The 27,839-nt window shown below is 36.3% G+C and overlaps 1 protein-coding gene across 4 annotated transcripts; it reads left to right on the top strand.

The window, feature by feature from the left end:
- On the top strand, nt 1-27,689 carry FIGLA (folliculogenesis specific bHLH transcription factor). Of its 4 annotated transcripts, none has more exons than XR_004231742.1 (4): nt 1-75; nt 9,487-9,639; nt 26,983-27,045; nt 27,489-27,689. XR_004231742.1 is itself a non-coding variant. In XM_012539951.2 (4 exons), the coding sequence occupies exons 1-3, from the start codon at nt 5,594-5,596 to the stop codon at nt 27,001-27,003; spliced, it is 444 nt and encodes a 147-aa protein (XP_012395405.2). In that variant the 5' UTR covers nt 5,560-5,593; the 3' UTR covers nt 27,004-27,045; nt 27,489-27,689. The 4 variants fall into 4 exon arrangements, 1 of the variants encoding a protein (XP_012395405.2); XR_004231743.1 differs by having other exon boundaries at nt 9,487-9,645; XM_012539951.2 differs by lacking the exon at nt 1-75 and adding an exon at nt 5,560-5,857 and having other exon boundaries at nt 9,487-9,645.
- Nucleotides 27,690-27,839: the final 150 nt, after the last annotated feature.

Raw genomic sequence — 27,839 nt, 5'->3', positions numbered from 1 at the left:
TGCCTCTGAGAAACTTCTATCTAAAAGGCAGAAGCTGAAGGTTGACTCTGTCTGGGAGGGAAGACCTTCAGGCAGGTAGGACCATAGAAATGTAGGACAGGAAGTACAGATAGTGAAGCTGACTGGGGAAAATTAGAGCAGATTTGACTTGTGCTTTCTGACTTGGGGGAATCAATGCACAAGTAGAGGAGAGAAGGTCTTTGGATCAGCCTCTTTAAGAGAGGTAAGGTACCATAAGACCTGGGTTCAATTCCTGCTTCAACCATGTCCTGTATAAAAACTTCTTTCAGTTTTCTTGGCATCTCTTTAAAACTATAAGTTACAGAGAAGATCTCCACCTTCATTAATGGAGATTGTTCATCTAGGGAGTTCTCTATACAAATGAAATCCACAGGTCCAGTCTGTATCCAGTAAAACCAGCTCCTAAGAGGTCATAGCATGATACCAAGGTAGCCAGGACAGGAACCCAAGGATAATCAATTGGAAAGTCAGAGGATGGTTTGCATCTCTTTTCCTCCTCCCCATAAATCCGATTGAAGGGTATTTGCCAACCCAACCATTCAACTCTATGTCCTATGACTGTGTAAGCTCCTTACCTCTTTTCTTCTACTGAGTTTAGATCTCTCCTGTGATTCTAGTATACCCACACTTTGCAACCCATTACCTGAAATGTAGCAGGCACTTTCCAGTGACCTCCGTGTTTCCAGAATTGGCCTGCTACAAGATAATAATAAGTAATAGCTCTAGTTTGCCTCCTATCCTCCCCCCCCCCCATTTCATTTTTTATGGATTAAAACTACACAGATGAGTATACATGGATAGGCTGTAATTCACATCACAAAATCTCATCATATCATCTTTCAAATTCACTCCACTTTTGAATGTTTTTATTATTGTCAAGGGCACAACTATCTTTTCAGTCACTGAGATTCATAACCATACTGTCATATTCAAATCTTCACTCTGTGACCTACAGGGTCCAATCAGCTGTCAAATATTTGTCAAGACTTCCTTAACATTTCTGTCATCCATTCTCTTTTTTCTACTCAGAGCCATTAATCTCATTCAAACTCATATCTCTCTGACTGAAGTCTCTCCCCAACTTCTCCATCCACCACATAGTTCTGATTATATCGCTCCCTTTCTCAATAAATTCTAGTGACTCTCTGCTTACTCTTTAATCAAATATTATTTCATCCTTTTAATTTCCATTTTTATTAGTTTTATAATGTATATGATTATGATTTGTATATGTACCTATTTATATTTATAAACATATTAAGGTATAAGTTTAATACATTTTTAGTGACGAGGTGATCAAAAAGTTTTGGACACCACTGATCTAAAAGATTGCTGGCATCAATGAAACTTTGGTATTTTCATTAAACATAATTTTCAGTTATTTCCCATATCATAATTAAAGTTCCCATATCATAATTACTCAGGACCACAAGCTTGTATTTCCCTTGCATACTGACTTTCCTCACTATGAAGGTATAGTTATTCCTTTCTCCAAGGAATTGTTTACTTGAGTCACTAATGTCAATTTTTCATTTTTCTAAAATTTTGTTTGATCATTTATATGTGGTTTTTTGAACTTTCAGTAGCATGAATTAGCAGGGTCTTTTTCTTAATGCTTTGGAGCTTAGGTAGTATTTATAAAATAAGAAAGGATTTACTTTTCTCCACATATTCCATATAATAATAATAACATTATTATGAGTATATCTTCTCTTGCATCTTTGAATGGTTTTTTAAAATAGGTTTGAAAAGTGAGGTTCTAAAGATGGCAGCTAGGTGGTGAAATGGATAGAGTTCTGGGCTTGGATTAAGGAAAACTCATCTTCTTGAGTTGAAATTTTACTGTAAATAGACACTAGCTGTGTGATTCTGGCCAAATTAGTAAAATAAAATGGAGAAGGAAATAGCAATCACTGTAGGATCTTTGCCAAGAAAACCCCCAAATGCGATCGATCATAAAGAGTCTGACTATTGAATAACAACAAAAGATGGAATTCATAAACAATGCCATCTATTTTCTCAAAATTTCTAATTAAATTTCTGATGATAGTTTGTTTTGCCTAAAAAGATGAAGCAAAGATTTAATATTTTTTGGGGGTGGGGGAGAATCTTTTTCCAAATAGTTAATTCTAGTTTGTTAATGTTATGTTATATGATTTCAACCTATAAAATGCTTCTGAAAATAACCCCAGTGATTGTGCAAGCTTTTGTTTTAATATTCTAAAAATAAAGTTGGGTTGCCAATTGTCTCAGTTCCATGTTTCCTTTACATACACTTACTACATGTACTGTGTATTTTAAGGTCTTTACCTCAAAGAGAAAATAATTTAATAAGGTAAATTTAATAGAAAATCATTACTTTCCAGAAGCTTGAGAACATGCTTTTCAGAACTCTAGCATTAGAACATGTTGATAATCCTTTCTCTAGGATGTGTTCTAGTTTCTCATTGTTGCTCATAAAATGTAAAGCTTTAAATACAGTATATTAGATGTCATCTGACCAAGATGATGTCTACCTGGTCTATAACTATTTTTATTCTGAACATTACACAATACTTTTTTTTTAATGTTCTAGCCTAAAAATCACATTAGTTTTTGTTTTTTTTGGTTCTCATGCCACCCTGTTAACTAATGCTTGTGTGAAAATGTGAAACTAATCTAGATGTCATCTGGCCAAGATGATATCTACCTGGTCTATAATTATTTTTATTCTGAACATTACACAATATTTTTTTTAATGTTCTAGCCTAAAAATCACATTAGCTTTTTTTGGTTCTCATGCCATCCTATTAATTTATATAGGCTTGTGATCCTCTGATAACTCAATTCTTTTTCATATAAATTTCTCTGAATCTATTTCCTTCTAGTATTGTATCTTTCATTGTCTATGATTTCTTGTAAGTCTCTTCTCTTTTTAAGCAAAGTTTCTATGTAACTATGTCATCTGGCCCTGACCCTCTCTCTTCCTCTCCCCTTCCTACTGACACTTTTTCAATTCAACAGCCCATGCTGATGAGGTACAGCCTTCAGGAATGATGTAGTAATAATCCTCAGGCTATCTGGCCCTGGGAATGATGTAGTACAGACCCTGGGATCTTGATTTAGGAATGATGTATTTCTTCCCTTAGACTATCTTGCTTTGTATAGTCAAGAGGCTGAATTCAAAAGATTGAAGGCTGTCAGATTACAGCCTGCTGGCCGGTCATAACGGGATGCTTAGAACTAATGAGCATCAATAATGAGGTGCCTAAAGTTAATGCAGGCACAGTGCAAAATTGGATGCCTTCCACATGACCTAGGGATGTGACACATTCCCCCAGAAAGTTCCCTCAAGTGAGTTTACCCCAATGAACTATGGGTAGGGTGTCTGTGCACAAAGGAAAAACCTGACAACTCCACCTCTAGGATGTACATTTTTCTCACTTTTCCCCATAAATTTACCTGCTTGCTGCTTAGTCTTTGCTATCTTCCTCTTTTGGAATTAAGTCCACTTTAATTGGCACCACAATTATAATAAAACTTTGCTCCTTGACTTGGAGGTGGATCTGAGCCTGTGAATTCTTTTGAGACACTGTGACATTTATCTGGAACTTCAATATTTTTGAATATTGAATCTCTTCATCTCATTAATAATGTGAAAATGCACATATCAATTAGCAAGCATTTATTAAACACCTAATAAGTGCCTGACTCTTCAAAAGTCTTGTTCCCAAGAAGCTTGTATCCCAATGGGAAAAACAAACATGCGCAAAATATATATGTATGTGCAAAATATATAAATGTAAATGAAAGATCATTTTTTGAAGGGGGAGATAACAATAATGGCTAGGAATTATATAGAATTTTAAAGTTTGTAAAACAATTTACAAATATTGTCTCATTTTAATCTCACAATATCCTCCTGAAAGGTTAGTATTACTATTATTCCCATTTTACAAATAAGGAAAGTGAGCAGATAGCAGTTAAGAGTATTAATCAGTTGGGAAGGTCAGGAAAGGTTTTATATAGAGTGAAGAGCTTGAACTGAGACATGAGGGAAATTAGGTATTCCAAGAGGTCAGAAGTTTATGTTTTTGATCTATTTATTAATATTATGCTGCTTGTTTTAAACATTTTAAAAGTTCATTTATATATTTATATTTCTCCTGGGACCTCCCACTCCCAAAACTGAAATCAAAATTGCTATTTACTTGGCATATTAGATTGTTCTCTCATCCTCTTGTGGGCTTGTGATCCTTGGTAGAAAAAGAGGCTCACATCCTTTTTTAAATTTATATTTGTTTTCATTTTGGAGAGAGAGAGTGTGTGAGAGAAAATTTTTCCCAGACACATCAGAATCTCAAAATAAATTTTTTTTAAGAAACTGTGAATTTCCGTTTCATACTACTTGATTCAGTAAAAATATATATAGATTAATTTCTGTGTTACTTTCAAAACTGCCATACTGTTTTGTGCTTCCTTTTGAACTTCCTTCTGTGATTTTCTATGTACTATTTTTAAAATACAGCCTTTTCTACAGAGATCAGGAGCCACACTAAAGAGCTCAGAAGCAGTCATAGACTCAGATACAGACCTTAAAGCTGGAAGACAAATTGAGGCTTGAAGAGAGGAAAAAAATTTCCCAGTGTCAGTTAGGATAATGAGTAGTAAACCTGGAATTCAAAGTGGATCATCTCTTCCAAAATCCACTGTTTTTTCTACTACTTTGTTAGGTTCACCTCTTCTCTTGTATGTTGTGGTGTCATCTCCTTGAGGTCATGGTTCTCTTTGAGGACAACTTGTTCTCCAAAATGGTGATTTCCTTCATGCTGTCAGAACATAGGGCTCTTATCCTCTTTCATCATTCATCCATCCATTCATTCATTTATTTAATAAGCATTAATTGAAGGGCTGTTCTGGGCATTTCGCTGTGCTCTACAAAAAATTCAACAATAGAAATAAGATTTAAACCCAAGTCTTATAGACACCAAAGACAGCATTCTTCCCAATGCACTAACCTGCCTCTATGTCGTACTGTGGATATCAAGAGTTGACATGCAATGCTTGGGATGGTAGAAAGTTGACTGGACGGGGAATAGAGGATCTTAAGATGCACGTTGTACATTTAGGATCTGGTGCTGTAGACATGTTTGATGGAGCTTTTCTATGTTTATAACATCTGAGAAAGCAACCTTCTCCTCTGGGTGCCTCAGTTTGCTTATCAGTAAAATGAAGAGCGGGTACCAAGGTTCCTTCCTATTAAACCTACGGGAAAAAATACTAGCCTTAGAATTCATTCCTTATGCTCCTGGCCTTCTCTAGCGGTGCACAAATAGCTGACCAGCTGTGACTGATCTGAGTGTTCAAAGGTGGTCGTCAGGATTTTCCGCTAGGCTTCCCCCCAACCAGGGCGCCCCGGATTCCTGCGCGCCCCCTCCTTCTACTCCCCAGGGAGGCTGGGGGCTGAGGAGTGTGTGTGCTCCCTCCCCCACTGCACTGGGGCATCCCGTGCGGCTGCCCAGGTGAGCACACACGTGCCTGCCTGAGCATTCTCAGGTGAGGACTTTTGGCTCCCTCCCCCACTTCGCGTCAAATGAGCTTGATGCCCGCAGGTCGGGGTCAGTGTCCGGAGTCTTTCTGTGTCATGGACGGGCCCCTGCATCTCTCCCCGCCTTTCCTGGCCACCCCTCGGGCAGAGATGCTGGAGGAGGTGCTGAGGGAGCAGTTTGGGACCCGGCCCCAGTTAGCAGCCATCAGCCGGATGAAGAGGCAGCCGTCGGGCGCTTACACCTCCACGGAGGACCTGAAGGAGGTGCTGGAAAGGCGGCAGGTGGCCAACGCCAAGGAACGGGAGCGGGTGAGGGTCTCCCGCTGGGCGCCACGGGTCGCCTCCTTCTCAGCCCTTGCCTCCCCCCCAAAATCAGGCCCTCAGTTTCTCACTTCCTCTCCCTCTGCACCGCTGTGCCTTGGGATGTTGTAAAGTGAGGAGTCAACGAGCGAAGGAAATGGAAAGAGGACTGGCTTCCCCTTGCCCACCACCCCCTTTTCTACATTTATTTTAAGTGTTTTATTTTAAAAGGTACAGAGCAGTCTAAAGCTAAACTCATTTCAATGACCAAACCCAGAGCATGAATTTCAGAGACACCCCCCCAAAAAAAAAACAAAACGGGCTTGGACTCTCTCCCCCTTTGCCCCAGGAGTCCTTGATTTGGTTGGTAGCGCTCTCAGATGCGCACGCTTAGCCAGCTGTCTGGCCAGTCGGTGACAGCTCTCCCTTTGGGAACCTGAGAGGGCTCAGAAATAGCCCCGAAAGACTGATATTTCTCAGAAGTGTGGACAGAGACATCCTGCCAATCTCTCTACCCACCCGGGGTAGAGCCACTGAATTCTGAAGAGCCACTGTTGCCATTGCCTGAGTATTTTGTTAGCTAGTTTAGGAAGAGTGGGAGGGAGACAGAGGTGGGTGTGCAAATGCTTCCCAGAATTTCCTTGGAAATAGTTTGCTGTGTGGGTTGGGTTTTTTTTTTTCTTTTTTTTTTTGAGTTTCTCAGCCCACACTTAATGCTTACTCTGATTATGGAGCTGCTCGTGTTCTGGTACCCCGCTGGGTGTGCTTCTGCCACAGCTCCCCTTTCCTCTGTAATTCACCCCCACAGCAAACACTCAATGAAATTGAATAGAATAGAGTATTGCATTTCCTTTTTTGGAAATAAGTTAATCCTATGGTGTCAATATAGCAGCCTTCCAAATCTTATGGAGGCAAATGGACATCTTTCTAACTGAGTTGTTTCTTTAACTTGTCTGTGTACAAGAAGAGCTCCCAAAGTAAGTCTTGGCAATGGATTATAGGATTATCCCAAGGTACAAATCCTTGGAGAACTAGCATGGTCTGATAGTCACGCTCAGTCACTTAGAAATTTTATTTCATACCCCAGGGCCACATCATTTTCCTGTAGGTGTTTGAACAGTTTATCTGCAACTGGTCACAATAACTTTGAAACAGCACTTACAGATAAGTTATCTGGGTTAGGCATTAAAAGCTGTCAGCTTGGGTGGCCTCGCTTACAAATGGGTTTGACATTTAGATGCTTGCTCAATCTGCTTCCCTATTTTTTTTTTTTTAACAATTATTTTCATCAATATCTAGAGAAGCTCTATTCTATCCCACTTTGGAAAGGAAAAAGAGTCCGGTGAGAGGAAAAAGACTAAAAAGGGATTCCCTTATCAGGGGATAAGCCTATTAAGGAGAGCATGATAATTACCGAATATCAATCAATAAACATTTAAGTGCCTCCTCTGGGTCTGATATTGTGGCAAAAAAGTTCTTGCCCTCAAGGAGTTTACAATCATCTCTGAAGCTATCAGGGTGGGAACAAACTTAGTGAAATAAAGTAGGCTTGTTTTCTTAGGACTGACATGGTTTCTTCATTATGGTTAACTTCAAGTGTGATATTCCTTCTACCCAAAGCCTTTGGGAAACTACTCTGTAACCTTGAGTTGCCCGTGATACTTAGAGGTCCAGTAACTTGCCTATGGTGAAAGAACCAGAGGAAGGAATTAAACTCAGATTTTCCTGATTCTAAGACTAGCCCCCCAAGATCTGTACCAAGCTGCTACTCTTAACTAGAATTTAATAGTTATAAATTTTTTTTGGGGGGGGTGGGGGGTGCGGGGAGAAGAAGCTGAATGATCAGCTTAGAATATTGGAAAAGGTGAATTTTTAAAAGATTGATCTATGGATTTTCTAGTATTGGAATCAGAAGATTCTCTGATTTCAGAATATGAGTCTTTTCTTTTGGACAGGAAGATCCTCATGTTCTGAAGTAAATGTTTTATCGCACTTATTCAAGTCATAGTTTATTTAAGAAAACCTTTAAGATATATATACACTACCTTTCCACTTTGGGTTCCAATTCCTAACCATGATTTTCCTCCCAATAGTGTATATATATGTATTTTTGAGGTCTATATCTTTGGGTATCTAATCAGAATTAACTATTAAATGAGTTGCTAATACTTGCTTTAATTTTTTTTTATTTTGGTCTATTTACTATTCCAATAGGCTCTGAAATATTGAATATATTCAAATTCCAAGTGCATTTTATTTTATTTTTCCCCACAGACGTCACATGAGGCTTTATTTTGTTTCTCTCTGAAATATTCTAAAAGTAAGACCACACTCAAATCTCAGAAGATTTTGCTGTCACATACATATGAAAGGCAAATATGTGATTAGTCTAGAAAGAAAGGGAATGGCTTTGTAGCCCAACTCTCTATCCCCAGTGTTGAATTTAGCTTTGTCTTTATGCTTACTAATGCACATGAGAGAAAGAATAGAAAGGGTTTGGGAACTAAGAAAAATCAGGACCCTGAACCTTAGATCCTATGGCAGTTGTTAGACAAATAGTCTCTTTGTGCATTATGATTTAATGTATTCTAGCCTTCAGAAAGTAAAAATGAGGTATTATATAGAAGCTCCCTTAAGTGAGAATGGTGTTGCCCACTAGGAAATTCAATCTAAAAAAGAAACATGAAGCTGTGGGCACTGGATATTTAGCTAGAAATATATCTATCATTTGTTATAAAGAGGTAAAAATTTCCTGCTAGAGATGAGAGGCTGCCTAGTCAAGACTATGAAAAATAAATTAGACTAGCTATTCCAGGAAGGAAAAAGTAAAAAAGTTGCCCCACTCCCACACACTAAAAATGGACTTTTGCTTAATCATGGTTGAATGAAAGACTACTGATTTTCTAAACTGTACATGTTTTTTAAGCCTTAGCCCTTTAACCTAAAGGAGCATAAGAGCTCCTTCTTTTCTTGAAAAAACAACTTATTAGCCAGCCTTCAAACTGAACAAAGAATCTCAGAGAAGAGAAACTCTATAGACACATACCCATTGGGCCCATGCCTTATAGTTTCCTGGTAGCCATGAAGTGACAAATGGAAATTTTATACCAAGAGGGGTTCCTGCCAACATGGGCAATACTCTTGGTGGGAAAAGGATGATGATGTAGGAAAACATCAATGGTTTTGCTGCACAAAAGGTATGAGTCACCCTTCCATACATGTATTTGACACATTTTTTTCATGAATGCCCATGAAACATGTGTTGCCTATGTGTATCCATTTTCCCCAGTAGTATGTAGTTTGCAACTCCAGGTTTATGAGAGAGATGTTTTATTATTCTAATTATTCCAAAAAATGACATGCCAAAGGTTAATTGTGTGCCCTAGCTGATTCTTAAAAGTAACCATATCAGTGAGGAGTATTTTGAACCATGAGTAGTCTTGTCTGAGGGACTTGATATTCAAGCTTAGGGGTACTTCCAGGTACCACATATAATATTTTTAGCTGTTTGTGGTTTGCTCCATTTTAGTCTGTAAGCTCCACGAGCTCATGAATCCTGTCTTATCTCAGCTTTGTGCTTCAGCCAGAATAAGGCTCTGTACATAGTAAATATTTAAATTCTGAATTTTGTTTCCTAGATAAAGAATCTAAATCGTGGATTTTCCAAGTTGAAGGCCATTGTGCCTCTTCTTCCCAAAGACAGGAAGCCCAACAAAGTTGATATTCTTAAAACAGCAACTGAATATATACGTCTTCTTCGTGAGATTTTAGAAGATACCAAAGACTTTGAGGTAAAGGTATGATACTCTCTAAATGACAAAGATTTCATTGTCATTTTTCCCTTAATTGAATTCCATTTCTAAACCGTGTTTCTTTTAAAAAATTATTTGATATAATCTATTTGGGGATCACCTCCCTTCATCTCCTGCTTGCCTTCCTGTCATTCTCTCCATACAGGGTGATAATTGGGAACATGGATTCATACCAGGATAAAAATAAGCACAATCTATGATGGGTAGAATTTTAGGGGAAGTAAGAAATCTTTTTATCCCTTACTTTTCCTTTAGAAAAACAGATGCAGAAACAGTAAGTGATTTTCCTGTGGCTGTGGAGCTACTTAACAGCAGAAATAAGACTAGGAAGGAAGCTAGGTGGTACAGCGGATAGAGTGCTGGACTTGGAATCAGGAAAACTCTTCTTAAATTCAAATCTGGCCTCAGACATTATCAGTTGTGTGATCCTGCACAAATCACTTAACCATTTGCCTCAATTTCCTCATGTATAGAATGAGATAAAATAGGAAATAGCAAACCACTCCAGTATCTCTGCCAAGAAAATCCCAAATGTACAGTTTTTGGTTTTTTTTACATTTTTGGTACCTTTCATAAATAAAGTCAGATTTAAAAACCTGAAAATTTTTCTTTAAGCAAGTGGTAAAATAGGCAATGTTTATGTTAAGGGTTTTCTTCCCAAATTGACGATCAGGAATGAGTTACATCTCTAGTTCCTGGCCTAGCACAATCATGGTTCAAACCAGGAAGGAATACCTATTTTGGAGTCAAAGTCTGAATTGGTTTTTTTGTAACTTCTGCCCATTGTTCTGATTCTGTCTTATGGGCCCAGACAGAAAAGGTCTAAATCCCCTTACATATAGCAGCCCTGTTATCAGGTCCCGCTCAAGTCTTCTCTCCTCTAGTCTTACCATTCCTTATGCGCTGTGAACACAAGTCCCTCCATGTCGTGGTTCACCTGCTCTGAACACTCTTTAGTTTATTGCTCCTTAAACTAGGCCGCCCAGAACTGAAAACAGTAATCCAGGGCAGAGCCTGGCGGGGACAATGCCAAAATACTCTAGGAAACTGATACTCTTAATGCAGTCCAAGACCATGATGGCTTTTACAGTTGCCATATCATTGCTGATTCATAATGAGGTTCCAGTCCACTAAAACATCGATTATTTTTTTTCCCCTAGGCAAACAGCAATTAATGAGGCCTTTGCTACTCTGTATTGAAAAGTTATAAAAGGAGAAAACTTTGCATTTTATTCTAAATGATTTTCATTTGATCAGGTTCAGATTTAATTCTAACATGTCTAGAGCTTTCTGGATCTTGTTAGGTAATGAATTAACTTTCCTGCCAGGCGTTGACATTTAATTCTGAGAATAATATCTGTATCTTAATCATAGAGGCAGTTAGGTGGAGCAGGGGTTGGAATGTTGGTTCTCAGAGATACTGAGTTCAGTTACCAGCTGTATGACTGGGCAAATCGCTTCTGCCTCAGTTTCCTCATTTGTAAAGTGGGGATAACAAATTGTGAGAATAAAATGAGATAATATTTGTAAAATGTTTTGCACACTTTAAGGTACTATGTAAATGCTAGCTATTACAATTGTTATTTATCAGTCATTGATTTAAAATGAAATATGAGTTTGAACTGGTGAAAATTCAGAATTAAGGAAAGTTCCACTAGTGCTATATAATTAATAGTTTAGCAAGGCCTTTCTTAGCCTTATGCATTGTCTAAAACAGTCTTTTTCCTAATCTCTAATTCTCTAGAGAAATCCAAGAAAACTAAGCAATTGGCTAGTCCTAGGAAGAGTTCTTTTGGATCTCTGAAACTCAAATGATCTAAATCACATAGAAGATACTGTAGTGTCTATTTTAGGGTAGGGAGAAGGGAGACTTTTTTTTTTAAGTAATCTATTTGGTATATTTTCATTGCACTTTAGGTTCAAAGAGGAGAATTAATCTGGTTGTTTTTATAGATACAAAGATGACCAAAAAGTAATGTATCAATTTTTGATTCCTTGGGGAGCTTTTTCTATGCAAACCTGATATTTCTCCTTATTTTGAACCAATATTTGTTTCAGTGGATATTTATTGATGATTTACCTTAAATACTTTTGCAAGGTAATTGAGGTTTGAAAATGAATATATCTGCTTATGTGCTGTATTGTTCCCTTTCCATAATGGAATATTAATTTCTTGAGGCAAGGAACTGGTTTTCATTGTCTGTAATACCAAAGCCTTGTTCCTAGTAGACATTTAGTAAGTTATTGGGTTGGTAGGGGTTATCGTTGCCCTGGGCACTTATAATCTAGCAGAAAATAGTGTAGAGAAGAAATAGATGATATAATTGGCTAACTTTAGTGGAAACAGATTATGGCAGACTTTGAATGCCAGCTGGAAGGGTTAGCCCTTGATTGTGGAAGAAATAAGAAATACTAAAACTTTCATAAGGACAGGGAGCATTTCAATAAAGATAAGTTGTGTTGTATTTTTTGAATTTGAACTGCACATTTTCATAGGGTTGGAATCAATTACCATATCTTATATAATTATAACTTTAAATAGTGTGAATTCAGATAAATGGACATTTCAGAGGGTTCATTATTTGTATTAATTGGGACCTAACTGTATGGCAGGGAAGATGAGATAGATATAAAAATAACTTTAATATAACATAAAAAGTAATTCCAATAAAATAAAATTTTACGGGAACTGAGCAGAGGAAGAGGCTTTTTATGTCTGTCAGGGAAAGTTTTACCGAAGAGATACCATTTGAGTTAAGTCTTGAAGGCTATTGTTATTCATAAACTGCATCTCTGATCATACATTCTTTACTGAAAAAAAACAAAACAACTTCCAATTCTGCTCATTACCCACAAAATAGTCCAAACTCTTTTGCATCCATTGCTTGCTTTTTGTTTATCCTATTATTTTTTGGGTCTGGGGACCAGATCCATAATTTCATCAGCATATGAAGCTTCTGATGAAAAATTTCCTGTACTAAAAGAAATCAGCCAATAAACATTTACTGAGCACTTATTATATGGCAGGCACTGTCCTAACGGCTGAGGATACAAATATGGGGAAAAAAAGACATGCTTTGCTCTCAAAGAGCTAATCTAATGGGGGAAGACAACAAACAAAAGAAAACTGAAAAGTGGAGTGGGATGGTGGTGAACTTGGAAGCATGATTGAAAAAGCCAGAAGTCCCAAAGCAGATTAGTATATACCCTATGCTCTGTTTGAGGCCCTTTTCTCTTTTCATTCTGTATTATCTTTCTTAGTGATATCATCAGCTTCTGTGAAGCTCTTTGAAGGTTGATTCCCCAATTTTTATATCCAGCTCTGGTCTCTTTCCTAAGCTCTAGTCCCATAATCACCTAACTGCTTTTTGGCCATTTCAAACCAAAGGTTCCAAAAGCATCTTTGAACTCAACATGTCCAAAATAATTCATTGTATTTGCTTCCTGGAAGCTGACTGGTTCATCTGCCTCAACCATTCAGCTGGATTTCCCCTTTACCCCTAATGAGTTCCACTATCTCCTTATTACTCTAGGATCAAATAAAAACTCTTCTTTGGAGCATTTATGGTACTTCACAGTCTGGGTTCTTTCAGCTTTCTTACCATTATTCTCCATATTTTCTATGATGTACTCTCTACAGACTCTCTATTTCTCAAACATGACACAGTATTGATTATTCTCCAAACCTGGAATGCTCTGTCCCCTTAAGTTTTAGCCTCCTTCAAGACGGGAGACCTTTCCTGCACCTCACCTCTATTCCCTTCAATTCCTAGTTGCTAGTGGTCTTCCCTTTGGGATAACCTTCTATTTACTCTGATTATCTCTTATATGTATTTGGTTATTTAAGTGTCATCTCCCCCATTAGATTGTGAACTTCTCAAGTGCAGGGACTAGTCTCATCTAGGTCTATCTTTAGAAAACACTGTTTTCTATAGTTTACTGTTATTTCTGAAGTATTCATGCCTTGGCTTTTTCCTTTCTCTAGAAATTCTTATTCTTCTCTACCTGTCTAAACCTCAGACATCTTTTATAAACCAGGAGCTGTAATGAAGCTTTTCCTTAGCTAAATGGTCTTCCCAATGCTAGTGGTCTTCCCTTTAGGATAACTATCTATTTACTCTGATTATCTCTTATATGTATTTGAGAATACTCAAATACTAGGAAGGAACTAAAATACCACAATTCCTTATGATGTTTTGAATTTTATTTTACTTAGTTTTTCTATCTAGACAAACATTTATCAATATATTATGTCCAAGGGCAACTAGGTGGATACAGTAGATAGTGGGAAGTCTGACCTCAGACACTTACAAGCTGTGTGATTCTAGTCAAGTCCCTTAACCTTATTTGCCTCAGTTTCCTAATATGTAAAATCAGGTGAAGAAGGAAAGGGCAAACCATTCTTTTCTCTTTGCCAAGAAAACCCTAAATGGGGTCCCAGAGTCAGATAGGAACAACAACAATTGCGTTCAAGACATTGTGCTAATAAAAGAAACCCCAAAACAATCCCTGATCTCAAGGAATATCTTCTAAGGTGGGATATTATACACACAGAAAAGTATATTACAAAGAATACTAGCAACTGGAAAGATTGGGGAAGGCTTCATGGGGGACAATTTGAGTGAGGATTTGGAGAGAGAAGATGGAATGATCATTTCAAAAAATAGCTTGAGGTCTATTTTAACTGGAATGTGGAATAGGCAGGAAAAGCAGGCTGTATCTAGGTTGTCAAAGGTCTTACCAGTCTAAGGCATTTGTAATTTGTCCAGTTTAGTGCCAGGTTTTGAGTGAGTGGGGAAGGTCCCAAGTAAGTTTCTGTCTTAAGGAAATCAGCTTTCCCAGAACTTCCAAAAGTTCAAGAGGGAAGATCCAAGTTGAAGAGAATGACTGATTAGGACGAAATTATATAGGTCTTTCTGAGAGATGATGATGGTCTGAACTAGGATGATGTCTGTGTGAATAAAAAGATTAATAAGAGTTTACTACTGATTTGATACAAGGGTTTGGTAGAGAGGAGGGGTCAGCATGATACCTGGATATGAGAAGATGAAGGGACCCTAAGAGAAAGCAGGGGTAGTTTTTGTTTAAAAAAAAAAAAAAAAACTCTTGTATAATGGTGATTTTTGTATCTATCATCTCCTTTAGCACATTGTATGTTAGTCTAGCAGAGGTATGTAGAATGAACTGGAGAGGGAGGAGATTGAAACCCTTAGGAAGTTAATGTGGTAAGTAATCTAGAGAGGAGATAATGAGGAACTGAGCTAGGAGTTTTGCAATGGGAGTAGAAAGGAAGGACAAATGGGGGAAAGATTACACAAGTAGACTTGATGGAACGTGTAAATAGACATGGAAAGAGAATAAAAAGACAACTGGCAGGTTGATACCTTAAAGAAGGAGAGAGATATTTCTGGACATGTTAAACTTCAGATGGCACTTGAAAGTTCTTTGGGAAGTGACAGGTAAGCAGTGTGTCTGGAGTTTAAGAGAAAAAGTAGAATGCTTTTTTTTTTTTATATTATTGTAGTCATTTTTTTTGTGAGGTAGCAAATGCCTAAACAAGGAATATATATATGAAAATGCACTCAACAGGAGAAATTGGAGAGAAATTTCAAAGAAAATTATTTGTTAATTGCTTGGATAGGGGTAGGGGGAGTGAGAGGTACATAGAGAAGAACAAATAAAGAATAGCAATTTTTCCAGAGTAGAAAAATGACATCACAACTGACAATTTTGAGCGTTGGTGGTGGGTAAAGTTTTCAGTCTCAAAAATGTTTAGTTTGTAGATATGGAAAATTATTCTAGAGGATACTTAGAAATTTGCGAATTATAGAAATGATTTCTGATGGTATAAGAATGTATCACCTTTCTGAAGGAAAGGGTTCAAGGATCCAGCCTTCTATCAAGAGGAAAACTTCATGGGTTAATTGCCTTTTGCTGAGCAAAAAGTGTGGATATATTTACGACTCCCAGATTAAAAGCAGAAGTAGACTTTTCACTCTTCTGTTATAGGTAATTGCCTGGATAGTGCATCTAATGGGAAGTGAGGCTGCCTGTCTAGCAACCCCAAGTGTGATCCTTTCAGGCTGAGAATCCCTCAGACTCTGGCTGAAAGCAGAGCACACCGAAATGTCACCATATTGCCTTTCAGCCACCCCAAGTTGGATTTACTTCTGAGAGGAGTCTAAAACATGGTGAAATGATATGAGTTTGGAGGATTTTACAACTTATTTGAAAATAGAATTATCTGAGAAAGATTATATGGATTTTAAAATATGAATTATTGTGAATCCTTTTATATTCTTTGCATTTTCTGTGGAATATGGAATAAAGGTTGTGCTAACCCTAATGTGTGCATTGTTAGGCCATGTGCTTATATAGAATCTGAATGATCCTTTTATATACATTTGCAAATACTTAGGTATTTCCCAGATTATCTCTGAGTGCAAGTATAATAAGCCACAAAGTGTACATGAGACTGAATCTAGTCAATGTAAATTCAGAATTCCACGCCTGGACTACACAAAGAAGGGATACAGAGTTCAAAAAGGTAGAAGAGATCACTTTTGGCTTAAGAAACTTTTGTGAAAGAAATAGCATTAAAGGATTAATAGAATTTGGTCAAGTAAAGATAGAAATAAAAGCACTCAAGACAATGGAGAAATTATTTTAATAAAGGGGATGATGTGAGGAAAGACATTTAAAAAAAGAAAAACTAAGTTGAGGGAATTCTGAGTAGTCCATTTGGCTAGAATATGGAGTATTTAATAGAAGAGTGGTATAAAATGTAAGGCCGGGAAGATAGCTTGTCGCCAAATTATGAAAGGTCTTTAATGCCAATTTAAAGAGTTGCATTTTTTTGTCAGGTATTAGGAAGTTAATGGAAAGATTTTAATCGGCAAAAGTGATCAAATGGTCAGAATCCTATGTGCATCAGGAAGATTAAACTAGTACCAAAGAAGAAGATAGATTAGTAAGGCAGAAAAGACTGGAGAAAGGGAGACAGGCTGATGCTGCAATAATGCGGATTAGAGGTAATGAGAAATTGAATTAGCAGGGTGGCAGCCAGACTGGAAAAGACATGAATTAGAAAACTGAGGAGTCAGTGGACTTGATGCATTCCTATTTTCTAAAAGTAATCAATTGGAAATGATCATGGTATTAAAAATATGGACAATCTCTTGGGTTTAACTTTAGAGTTTTGAGTGAGTGCAGGGGCCAACCATACTATTCAGCATTGGTTGGGGAGCAAGTGAAATCAAAATAGGTTAATAAATTGGGAAAATAAGATGAGGATTGATGAGCCATAATGTTCATAATAAAGATAAAAAATAAGATTGATAGGATCATGAGATTTAGAAGTTGGAAGGGACCTCTGATATCTTTGGTTTCGGAAGTTAATTTTCTTTTCTCTTCTTTCTGCTTCATTCCTGCATCCAATTAGTTGCTAAGATGTGTAAGCCTTTCTTTTGTTTTTCATTCATATACCACCACCCTGATTGATACCTTTATCATATTTACTTGGGCTATTAAAATGGCCTCCTAAGTGGTCTTCTTGCCTCCAATTTCTCCCCCTCTAAATCATTTCCTATAAGGGCCAAAGTGATATTTTCAACATACAGAATTGATTGTCACTTCCCTGCTCAGTCCCCCATTCTTCTCAGATTAAATAATTCTTTAGCTTGTCGTTTAAGAACTACTATAATCTAGCTCCAATTTACCTTTTATAGCTTTATTTCACTTAATCACTTTGCTTGCTAAGTTGCATCCAAATGAACAACTTGGTTCCTTACTCACAATATTCAATCTCTTACCTTGGACATTTATCTTCCCCCCTGCCTAAAATAAACTTCTTTCTCATCTCTACTTTAAATCCTTCTCTTCCTTCAAAGATTATCTTTTGCCACCTCTTCCATGAAGTCTTCCTTTACCCTTATAATTATTAGCTCCCTCTCTCCCCATTGCCTTTTTTTTTTTTTTAATTTATCTGGGTAATGTGTTATTCTCCTAATAGAATATAAATTCTTTAAAGGCAGACTATTTGTCTTTGCATCCATGGTGTCTTGTACATAGTAGGCCTTAAATGAAACTTAACCATAACCCGACTAACCCGAAACCTCTGAGATCTTTTTGAGGATATGAAACTTCAAGATAGTATGTCTTTCTGCTTCCAGATTTCAAGAAAGAGAGCAATAGTATGTTAGCATCAAGTATAATTAATTAAAAACTTTTTAAAGGATGCCAGATATTTGAAGGCAAAAAGGAAGAGCCAGGAAAGAGGAAGAATTTGAGGATACTAGAAAAGTTGAAAAGTCAAATTTGAACTTAATATTTAGAGACTTTATCATTAAAAATATTCAGACTATATCACATCAGAATCCTCAAATTTAACTTTCTTTTACTTATCTGCTCTAATCAGAATCATAGTAACACTCATTCTAGAGTGAAGTCAGATGGATAGTTATGTTGGCTAAATTTGACTCTGATATGATATAACTAGCTGCATGTGGGTAGGCATCTATATTCTAATTTTCTTTGATTCATGCTGAATCTTAAGTGGAAGGGCTCTCATGGTCTGTGGCAAATCTTTAAAAATAATATTATCTATTCCACACAGTGTTGTACTTAATGCAGTAGCATAAGTCTAGAAAAAAAAATGTTACTAGTTTGCAGAACAGTAAGTGTAAATGCTCTTATGTTTGTTTCTTTCCCTAGCATCACCAAGCCTTCAAATATTCTCCTTAAAACCTTTAATCTAAAGGCAACATATTGATATCTCTCAGTTAAAACTGAAAAATATTAAGTGCTTATTATGTTTGACATGGTATTAAATGCTATAGAGACAAAGCAAAAAACAAGAAGTCTTTGTCCTTGAGGAATTTACACTTTAATGGAGAAACAACATAAATAGATATATGTAAAAAAAAAAATAAAAATAGATTAAAAATATGTAAAAAGCCTGAGAAAATGGAAGATAAACATGTATGTATGTTTATACTGAATATATATAAATGTGTGTGAATCCAAATAATTTACATATTGTATTTTTGTGTCTATATATGCATACTTGTGTGTGTGTGTGTGTATTATGCACACATACACACACTCATATATATATATATATATATATATATATATATATATATATATTATTAATAATGCTGCCCCTATCAAATAAAACAATTTGCTGAAAAATGATCTCCTTATGGAATAAAATCTCTCAAAATGTTAGGAGAAAAATAGATTGTTTAAGGATTTGTGAGAGAATTGTCCCTTCAGGTGAATGTACTGAAAGGCTTTATTTGAAGGTAGAGCAATGAGTGAGGTAATGATAATTTCAGCATATTGTTCACTAACTCATTTGCATGTGACCATTTTAAGATTTTTAAATGTCAAATGACAACATCATGGCTCAAATAACTGTTTGGGGTCTTGGGGTTTGCTTGAATTCATACTTGACAGATTTCTTTTTCTATATTTTACCTCATATAATAAAAATGAGTCACTGTCTAAAAGGAGTAGCTAATTTTGAGAACAGGAAGATCTAAGAGCCATAGGAGGAGCTTTAAGAAGAGAGAGGTAGTAAGAGCATTAGCTGAGTCCTGGAGGAGTCACAAGAAGGCAAGGACGGAAGACAGATGGTTTTCAGCTGAGCTCTTTGATTCTTCAGTGGCTGTGCTGGGGACATGCTGATGGGAAATGTACTGCTTTGTTGACTGGCTAGAGAAAGGCTATAGCAGCTGCCCAAAGCCAATAGGAATAGAATCGAATCCTGCTGATCTGTGAAAGTTTGTGCCTTATTGCTCTCTAGTGTCATCCATAGAGAGTCAGACAGACAGATGGGGAGGAAGGGAGAGAGGGAGAAAGGGAAAGGAGGAAGGGAAAAAGGAAAAGGAGGGAAGGAAGAAGGAAGGAAGGGAGGGAGGGAGAGGGAAAAGGAAAAGGGAAGGAGGGAGGGAGAGGGAAAAAGGGAAGGGTGGGAAGGAAGGGAAGGAGAGAGGGAAAAGGGAAGGAGAAGGGAAAGGGGGAGGAAAGGAGGGAGAAGAGAGAGAGAGGAAAGGGGGAAAGGGTGAAAAGGATGAGGAAGAGGGTGTAGTTCTGGGTGATTTGATTTTGAGAGAGAGGAAAATAATAGATTTAGTGTCTGTTTTGCTCAGCTTGGAGTTGGTAGACAAAATATGTTGACATTTGCAAATCTGAAGAACATGGCTGTTCTTTGGCTCATGGTTCTCTGGTATCTGAAAGAGCAGAAGACTTTTTCCTCTGTGTCCTATTAAGGGGGTCTAAGGATGAAAAGAGCTCATCACTGCTTTATTTACTCAAAAGATGGAGAGGAATGGCTTTGCTCAACAGTAGAGTGGCAAGGAACTGAAGAGTATTGTATTAACTAGTAGAGAAGTAGCTTCCTGTGGATATAGATTATTCCTAGGGTAACAAGGGTATAAGACCTATCACCTAACATGAGTTGCTTTAGGCTGATGAGTTCCCTTACTTTTTGTGACTACTTGCTAGGTTTTTCTATGTGTATGTTCATTCTTTCATGAACTCTGGGTATTGATGGGACAATGTGAGCCACGTTTATAAATAGAAATATTTTGATCTTGCTTTTGTCTTTTTTGAATACATATAATTATTATTTTATTTTTTAGTTTAAAAAATAGCTTTTTAATTTTTAATACATACAAATATAGTTTTCAACATTCACCCTTGCAAAACCTTGTGTTCCAAAGTTTTCTCCTTCCCTTCCCACCTTCCCCTTCCCCTATGCAAGTAATCCAAATATAGATTAAACATGTATAATTTTTCAAAACAGATTTCCACATTATCATGCTGCACAAGAAAAATCAGATCAAAAGGAAAAAAAATGAGAAAGGAAAAACTAAGAAATAATAACAACAAAGGTGAAAATATTATGTTGTGATCCGTATTCAGACCTCTCTCTGGATGCAGATGGCTTGCATCATAATAAGGCTAATCACCTCTATGATTATTATTTTCTCTTGTCATTTAGTATATAAATGTTTTCTGTTTGTTAAAGGTCTCATGGTGACTGATTTCATGTAAATAGGAAATACACTCAAGAGCTAAGATGAGAACTAGTAGTAGAATATCTCTACTCTTTCATACACACACATATACACACACACACACACACACACACACACACACACACACACACTCTCTTCAGGGTTATCCCTTAAGATCCTGAGAGATAGTTGCAAGTTGTATCTGTATCATATACCTCTTTGTCATTCCCCCCCGTCCCAGAATTCCAGACACAAGTATAGACTGAACAAGTCAGCTTAAAGAATAAGAAAGGAGGGGTCTATTCTATGTGTACACAAATATACATGCACATGCATATATATGTACATTAATATATTATTTTTCATATGTATAAATATATAAAAATATTAGTATATATGTATTTTTGTATATTTGTATATGTGTTTCTTCAAGTAGATTTTATATTTCTTGAGAGGTTATTTCTTTTTTTCTTCTTTTTTTATTAAAGCTTTTTATTTACAAAACATATGCATGAATAATTTTTCAACACTGACTCTTGCAAAGACTTTTGTTCCAAATTATCCCCTCCTTGCCCCCACCCCCTCCCCTAGATGACAGTACAATACATGTTAAATATGTTAAAATATATGTTGAATCCAATATATGTATACATATTTATACAGTTATCTTGCTGCACAAGAAAAATTGGATCAACAAAAAAAAAAAAAATCTGGTAAAGAAAACAAAATACAAGCAAACAACAACAGAATGCATGAAAACTCTATGTTATAGTCCACACTCATTTCCCATAGTTCTCTCTCTGGGTGTAGATGGCTCTCTTCATCACTGAACAATTGGAACTGGTCTGAATCATCTCACTGTTGAAAAGAGCCAGATCCATCAGAATTGATTATTGCGTAGTCTTCTTGTTGCCATGTATAATGATCTCCTGGTTCTGCTCATTTCATTCAGCATCAGTTCATGTAAGTCTCTCCAAGCCTCTCTGAAATCATCCTGTTGGTCATTTCTTACTGAACAATAATATTCCATAACATTCATATACCACAATTTATTCAGCCATTCTCCAATTGAGGGGCATCCACTCATTTTCCAGTTTCTGGCCACTACAAAGAGGGCTGCCACAAACATTCTTGCACATACAGGTCCCTTTCCCTTCTTTAAGATCTCTTTGGGATATAAGCCCAGTAGTAACCCTGCTGGGTCAATGGGTATGTACAGTTTGATAACTTTTTGAGCATAGTTCCAAATTGCTCTCCAGAATGGTTGGATCTATTCACAACTCCACCAACAATGTATCAGGGTCCCAATTTTCCCACATCCCCTCCAACATTCATCATTATCTTTTCCTGTCATTTTAGCCAATCTGAGAGGTGTGTAGTGGTATCTCGGAGTTATCTTAATTTGCATTTCTCTGATCGTAGTGATTTGGAGCATCTTTTCACATGACTACAAATAGTTTCAATTTCTTCATTTGGAAATTGTCTGTTCATGTTCTTTGATCATTTATCAATTGGAGAATGCCTTGTATTCTTATAAATTTGAGTCAATTCTCTATATATTTTAGAAATGAGGCCTTTATCATAACCTTTGAATGTAAAACTATTTTCCCAGTTTATTGCTTCCCTTCTAATCTTTCCTACATTAGTTTTGTTGGTATAAAACCTTTTTAACTTAATATAATTAAAATTATCTATTTTGTGATCAATAATGATGTCTAGTTCTTCTCTGGTCACATATTTTTTCCTCCTCCATAGATCCGAGAGGTAAACTAGCCTATGTTCTTGTAATTTGTTTGTAATACCATTTTTTATGTCTAGATCATGAACCCATTTTGATCCTATCTTGGTATATAATGTTAGGTATGAGTCAGTGCCTAGTTTCTCCATACTATAGTTTCCAATTTTCCCAGCCATTTTTGTCAAATAGTGTATTTTTATCCCTAAAGCTGGGGTCTTTGGGTTTAGCAAACATTAGATTGCTATAGTTACTGACTATTTTGTCAGTGAACCTAACCTATTCCACTGATCAACTAGTCTATTTCTTAGCCAATACCAAATGGTTTTGATGACCACTGCTTTATAATATAGTTTTAGATCTGGTACAGCTAGGCCACCTTCATTTGCTTTTTTTTTTTTTTTTTTTTTTTTCCCCACTAGTTCCCGTGAAATTCTTGACTTTTTGTTCTTCCAGATAAATTTTGTTGTTGTTTTTTTCTAGGTCAGTAGAATAGTTTCTTGGGAGTTTCATTGGTATAGCACTAAATAAGTAGATTAGTTTAGGAAGTATTATTATCTTTAGTATATTCGCTTGACCAATCCACAAGCACTTGATATTTTTCCAATTGTTTAGATCTGACTTTATTTGTGTTGAAAGTGTTTTGTAGTTTTGCTTTTTTAGTTCCTAACTTTCCCTTGGAAGATAGATTCCCAAATATTTTATACTATAAACAGTTATTTTAAATGGAATTTCTCTTTGTATCTCTTGCTATTAGGTTTTGTTAGTGATGTATAAAAATGCTGATGATTTGTGTGGATTTATTTTGTATATTGAAACTATTTAGCAACTTGCTAAAGTTGTGGATTATTTCTAATAGCTTTTTAGTAGAATCTCTGGGGTTCTCTAAGTATGCCATCATATCATCTGCAAAGAGTGATAATTTGGTTTCCTCATTACCTACTCTAATTCCTTTAATCTCTTTTTCTTTTCTTATTGCCAAAGCTAGCATTTCTAATATGATATTGAATAGCAGTGGTGATAGTGGACAACCTTGTTTCACTCCTGATCTTATTGGGAATGGTTCCAGTTTTTCCCTGGGTGGGAGAGCTTGGGTGGCAAGACTCCTTTCTCAATCCATTTAGCTAATCAGAGATATCATCAGGTACAAAGAGAAAGCATTTATTTAATCCCTGCAGGGAATGGCCCAGACACACATGGGAGCCATCCCAATTCCCACCATGTGCTCCTGAAACCTGACCTGCTTCCAGCTTGTCCAGGATTTAAAAGCAAAAGACTCAAACCTTCTCATTGGATAATAATCATCCTTGACCAATGATCACTAATGCAGGTTCCCACGGGTCATGTCACTTCCTGCAACTTCCTGCATCTCCAGGTTCAAAGTCCATTCCTCCAGAGAACAAATGACTTCTCAAGGTTCCAAAGTTCTGGGAAAAGAGATCATGTGACAATACTGAGAAATACTTCATCCAATCAGCCCCATTCATCCCTATTGCATATTGCATATATTTTGCTTTTGCTTGATCTGACATCAGAATGTCTACCCCTGCTTTTTTTTCACTTCACCTGAAATGTTATAGATTTTACTCCAGCCTTTTACCTCTGTATGTATTGCTCTGCTTTAAATGTGTTTCATCCAGTCTGCTAACCACTTATGTTTTATGGGAGAGTTCACTTCATTTACATTTATAGTCAAAATTCTGTATTTCTAATTCTGTATTTCCTGCCCTCTTATTAACCTCAAATTATATTTTTCTCTTTCCTTTTCCCCTTTCCCTCCACCTCAGTATTTTACTTATGAGCACTACTTGCCTCAGTCTTTCCCCTTTAGAAACCCTTCCCCTTTTAAATCTTTCCCCTACCTCAGTATTTTACTTATGAGCACTACTTGCCTCAGTCTTTCCCCTTTAGAAACCCTTCCCCTTTTAAATCTTTCCCCTACTATTTCTGTTTTCCCTTCTATTTAGTCTACCCTTTCCCTTTTTCCCTTAACACTCCCACTTTTCTATAAGATGAGAGAAGTTTCTTGTTGAAACCAAATAGGTCTAATATTCTCTCCTTGAGCCAAATCAGATGAGAGTAAGATTCACACAATGTTCATTGCCTTCTTTCTTTCTCTCAATTATAATAGATTTTCTTTACCTCCACTTTCCCCTTTTTTTCTGTTACAATCCCCTTTCCACCTCTAGTTTCTTTTTTATATTATAACAGTAAAATCAGGTTATATATGCTTTCTCTATTTATACCCATAACAGAAATACAGTTCTCAAGAATTCTTTTCTTTTTATGCTTTTCTTGACTTCTATATTTGGAAGGCAAATTTTTTGTTTAGCTCTGGTCTTTTCATCAGAAGTAAATGGAATTTACCTATTTCATTGAATGTCTATCTTCTTCCCTGAAAGAAAATGCTCAATTTAGCAGGGTAATTTATTCTTGGCTGCATTCCAAGTTCCTTTGCCTTTTGGAATATCAGATTCCAGGCTCTTCGATTCTTAAAGGTGTAAGCTGCTAGGTCCTGAGTAACCCTTATTGTGACTCCTTGGTATGTGAATTATTTCTTTCTGGCTGCTTGTAATATTTTTTCCTTGGTCCAATAGTTCTGAAATTTAGCCATAGTATTCCTTGGAGTATTAATTTTGGGGTCTCTTTCAGCAGGTGTTCAGTGAATTCTTTCAGTGGCTGTTTTATTTTCTGACTCTATGACATCTGGGCCGTTCTCTTTGATGGTTTCCTGAAAAATAGTGCCTAGGCTCTTTTTTTCATCATGGTTTTCAGGGAGTCCAATAATCCTTAGATTGTCTTTCTAGATCTATTTTCCAGGTTGGTTGTTGTCCCAATTAAGTATTTTACATTTTTTCCTATTTTTTTGATTTCTTTGGTTTTGCTTGACTGATTCTTGTTGTCTTATTAAGTTATTCATTTCCATTTGTTCAGTTCTGAATTTTAGTGAATTATTCATTTCATTTTTTTTAACTTTTTGTATTTGTCAAATTGAATTTTGAAATGAGTTTTGTTCTATGGAATTTTTTTCCATTTAAAAAAATCTGTTTTTTAAGGAGTTATTTTCTTCCATTTCACAAATTCTGTTTTTTAAGGAATTATTTTCTTTTGCTGTTTCACAAATTCTGTTTTTCTGGGAGTTGTTTTCTTTTTCCATTTTATCAAATCTATCTTTTAATGAGTTATATGCCTTTTCAAAACCCTCTTGCAAAATTTTCAATTCGTTTCCCCATTTTTCTTCTAGCTTTTTTTAAAGAGCCTTTTTAGTTTCTTCTAGGAGAGCCTGGTGTGATGGGGATCAGGTTATATCACCTTTTGGGCTTTCATCTGAAACAGTCTGCTTTTAGTCTCCTCAGGATTTGAAATCTGTTCTTCTCTTTTACCATAAAACTGTCTGCAGTCATAGTTCTCTTTGTTTTTTTTCTCATTTTTTAAAGTTGAGATCTGCTTTTAGGATAAGGAGGAGCTTGTCTAACTTCCTCTAAATTTCTGTAGCTGTGCTGGGTCAGGGCTGACTCATTTCCAGTGCTGGGTAAGTGTGACCAGGTCCCATGAGACTCTGGCCCTTTGGGGTTCACTCTTTACCTTTTGTGTTTATGTTGGATGTCTCATAACTTCTCTGGTGATCTTCTGGCTTGCAGCCAAGATAGAGTGGCCAACACTGCTGTAGATTACCCCCCCAGAATGTTCAGTCAATACAAAAAAAAAAAAAAAAAAAAAAAAAAAAAGCTCAGAATACACCCAGCTAAGAAAATACATTGCTTAGCTCTTCTGTTTAATTCTATGATGATCAGAATATAAATTAAGGAATGAAGGTTTTTTCCTAGATATTATTCCAGCCTATATCATTAGTGTCTTTTATCAAAAAGAAAACATTGAAATCCCTTCAGGCCTCAGATTTCCCATCTTTAAAAGGAAAATGCTGGATATTCATACATCTACAGGATGATCCTTCAGGTGGTTTTTGTTTAAAACACATGTGCCCCACTCTCTTCCTCTATATTTTGGAGTTCTTGAAATATGATATTCTGTAAGAAACAATCTTGAGTTTTTATGACTACTCCTGCAGTTCAGGAGGCAGGAAGTAACAAAATAGCCAGTCTTTCTTAAAAAGCAGACTTATCCTCTTGTCATCTGGTACAATTTCAGACAAATGGGATGTTCTATTTTTTCAAACCCCTTGGAACAAGGTTAGTTTTTATATGCCTATACATCTTGTCCTAACCACAGCAACAACAAAGAAAAATGGTTCTTTTGTTAATAGCTGTCTGACCTTGGATAGGTCATTTAACTGCTCTGGATTTGCCTTCCCTCATCTATGAAATAATCTCTAAGGTACCATCTGGCTGTAACATTCTAAGTCCTAATATTCAGGAAATCCATGGCATTAAATAATAATTAAAAGCCAAGTCTCTCCTGATTTTACATCTAGCACTCTCCCCTATTACCACACACCTAAAAAGAAAAAATAAGGAGCACCCAAGAGAAACTATCTCCTCTACAATTTTGCTGGTTTTTTTCTCTTTCAAATTATACATTGTTCCCCAAATCGTTTTTTCCTAGGGCCTTCAGGCAAATTGCTAACTGTTGCTGTAGTCTAAAGACATCTTTATGAAGATTAAACAAGTAAGTGACCATTTTAACACTAGAATATTTAGGTTTGCAGCTGATTTCTAGGTAATCAACACTATAGTTTCTAAATGGTAAATCTCATTCTCCTCTTTATCATTTTCAGCATCTGCACTAACTTATGAGATATGAGAGTGTGGAATCAATGGTTTGAGAGTTGGTCTTCATGAAGCAATTTCAATACTAATTGATTGATTTCACTATTTCCTTGTCCCACTGTTGATTTTAGAATATATGGTCTGTGGACCTCAGTTTCCTTAGTCTCAAAATGGTGAAGTTGAAATAAATGAGCTTTCAACTTCTGCTATGCTATTTTTAGCATAACAACTTTTGTTTCTAACATTTTGGTATCCTTAGTTGGGCACATAGTGAGTAGTAGTGTGATACTGTTAACAAGCCTAGCCAAAACTTATTATTGATTTTCTCACTCTCTCTTTCAGACTGCTCAGAAATTGAATGTATACAGTACTGTCTTCAGCTGAGAGATCAATAAAGTCTTTTTGTTTATTTTGATACTCTGATCTATTGTTTCAGTGTTTTAAGTTGTAAAATATAACACTTTGGCACTTTTCCAACTTCTAAGACTCTTGTCATTTATGAATTTCCATGAGTCTTCAATAAAGATCTATCCAAATATATAAGAAATTGTCTTATGTATTTTTTTAAAAAAACATTGTGAGGCTACTACTGTAAAACTTGGGTTGCTTATCTGTTACACTTATTCCTGCTATTTTCTGGTTATCTTCCTACCATGTCTTTTCGTCTCCAACTGGGTGAGAATTAAATTTATT

The sequence above is a fragment of the Sarcophilus harrisii genome, chromosome 2 (assembly GCF_902635505.1).
Source record: "Sarcophilus harrisii chromosome 2, mSarHar1.11, whole genome shotgun sequence".
NCBI lineage: Eukaryota > Metazoa > Chordata > Mammalia > Dasyuromorphia > Dasyuridae > Sarcophilus > Sarcophilus harrisii.
Note: the sequence above shows the minus strand (reverse complement) of the source record. Positions and strands in the feature narration are given on the sequence as shown.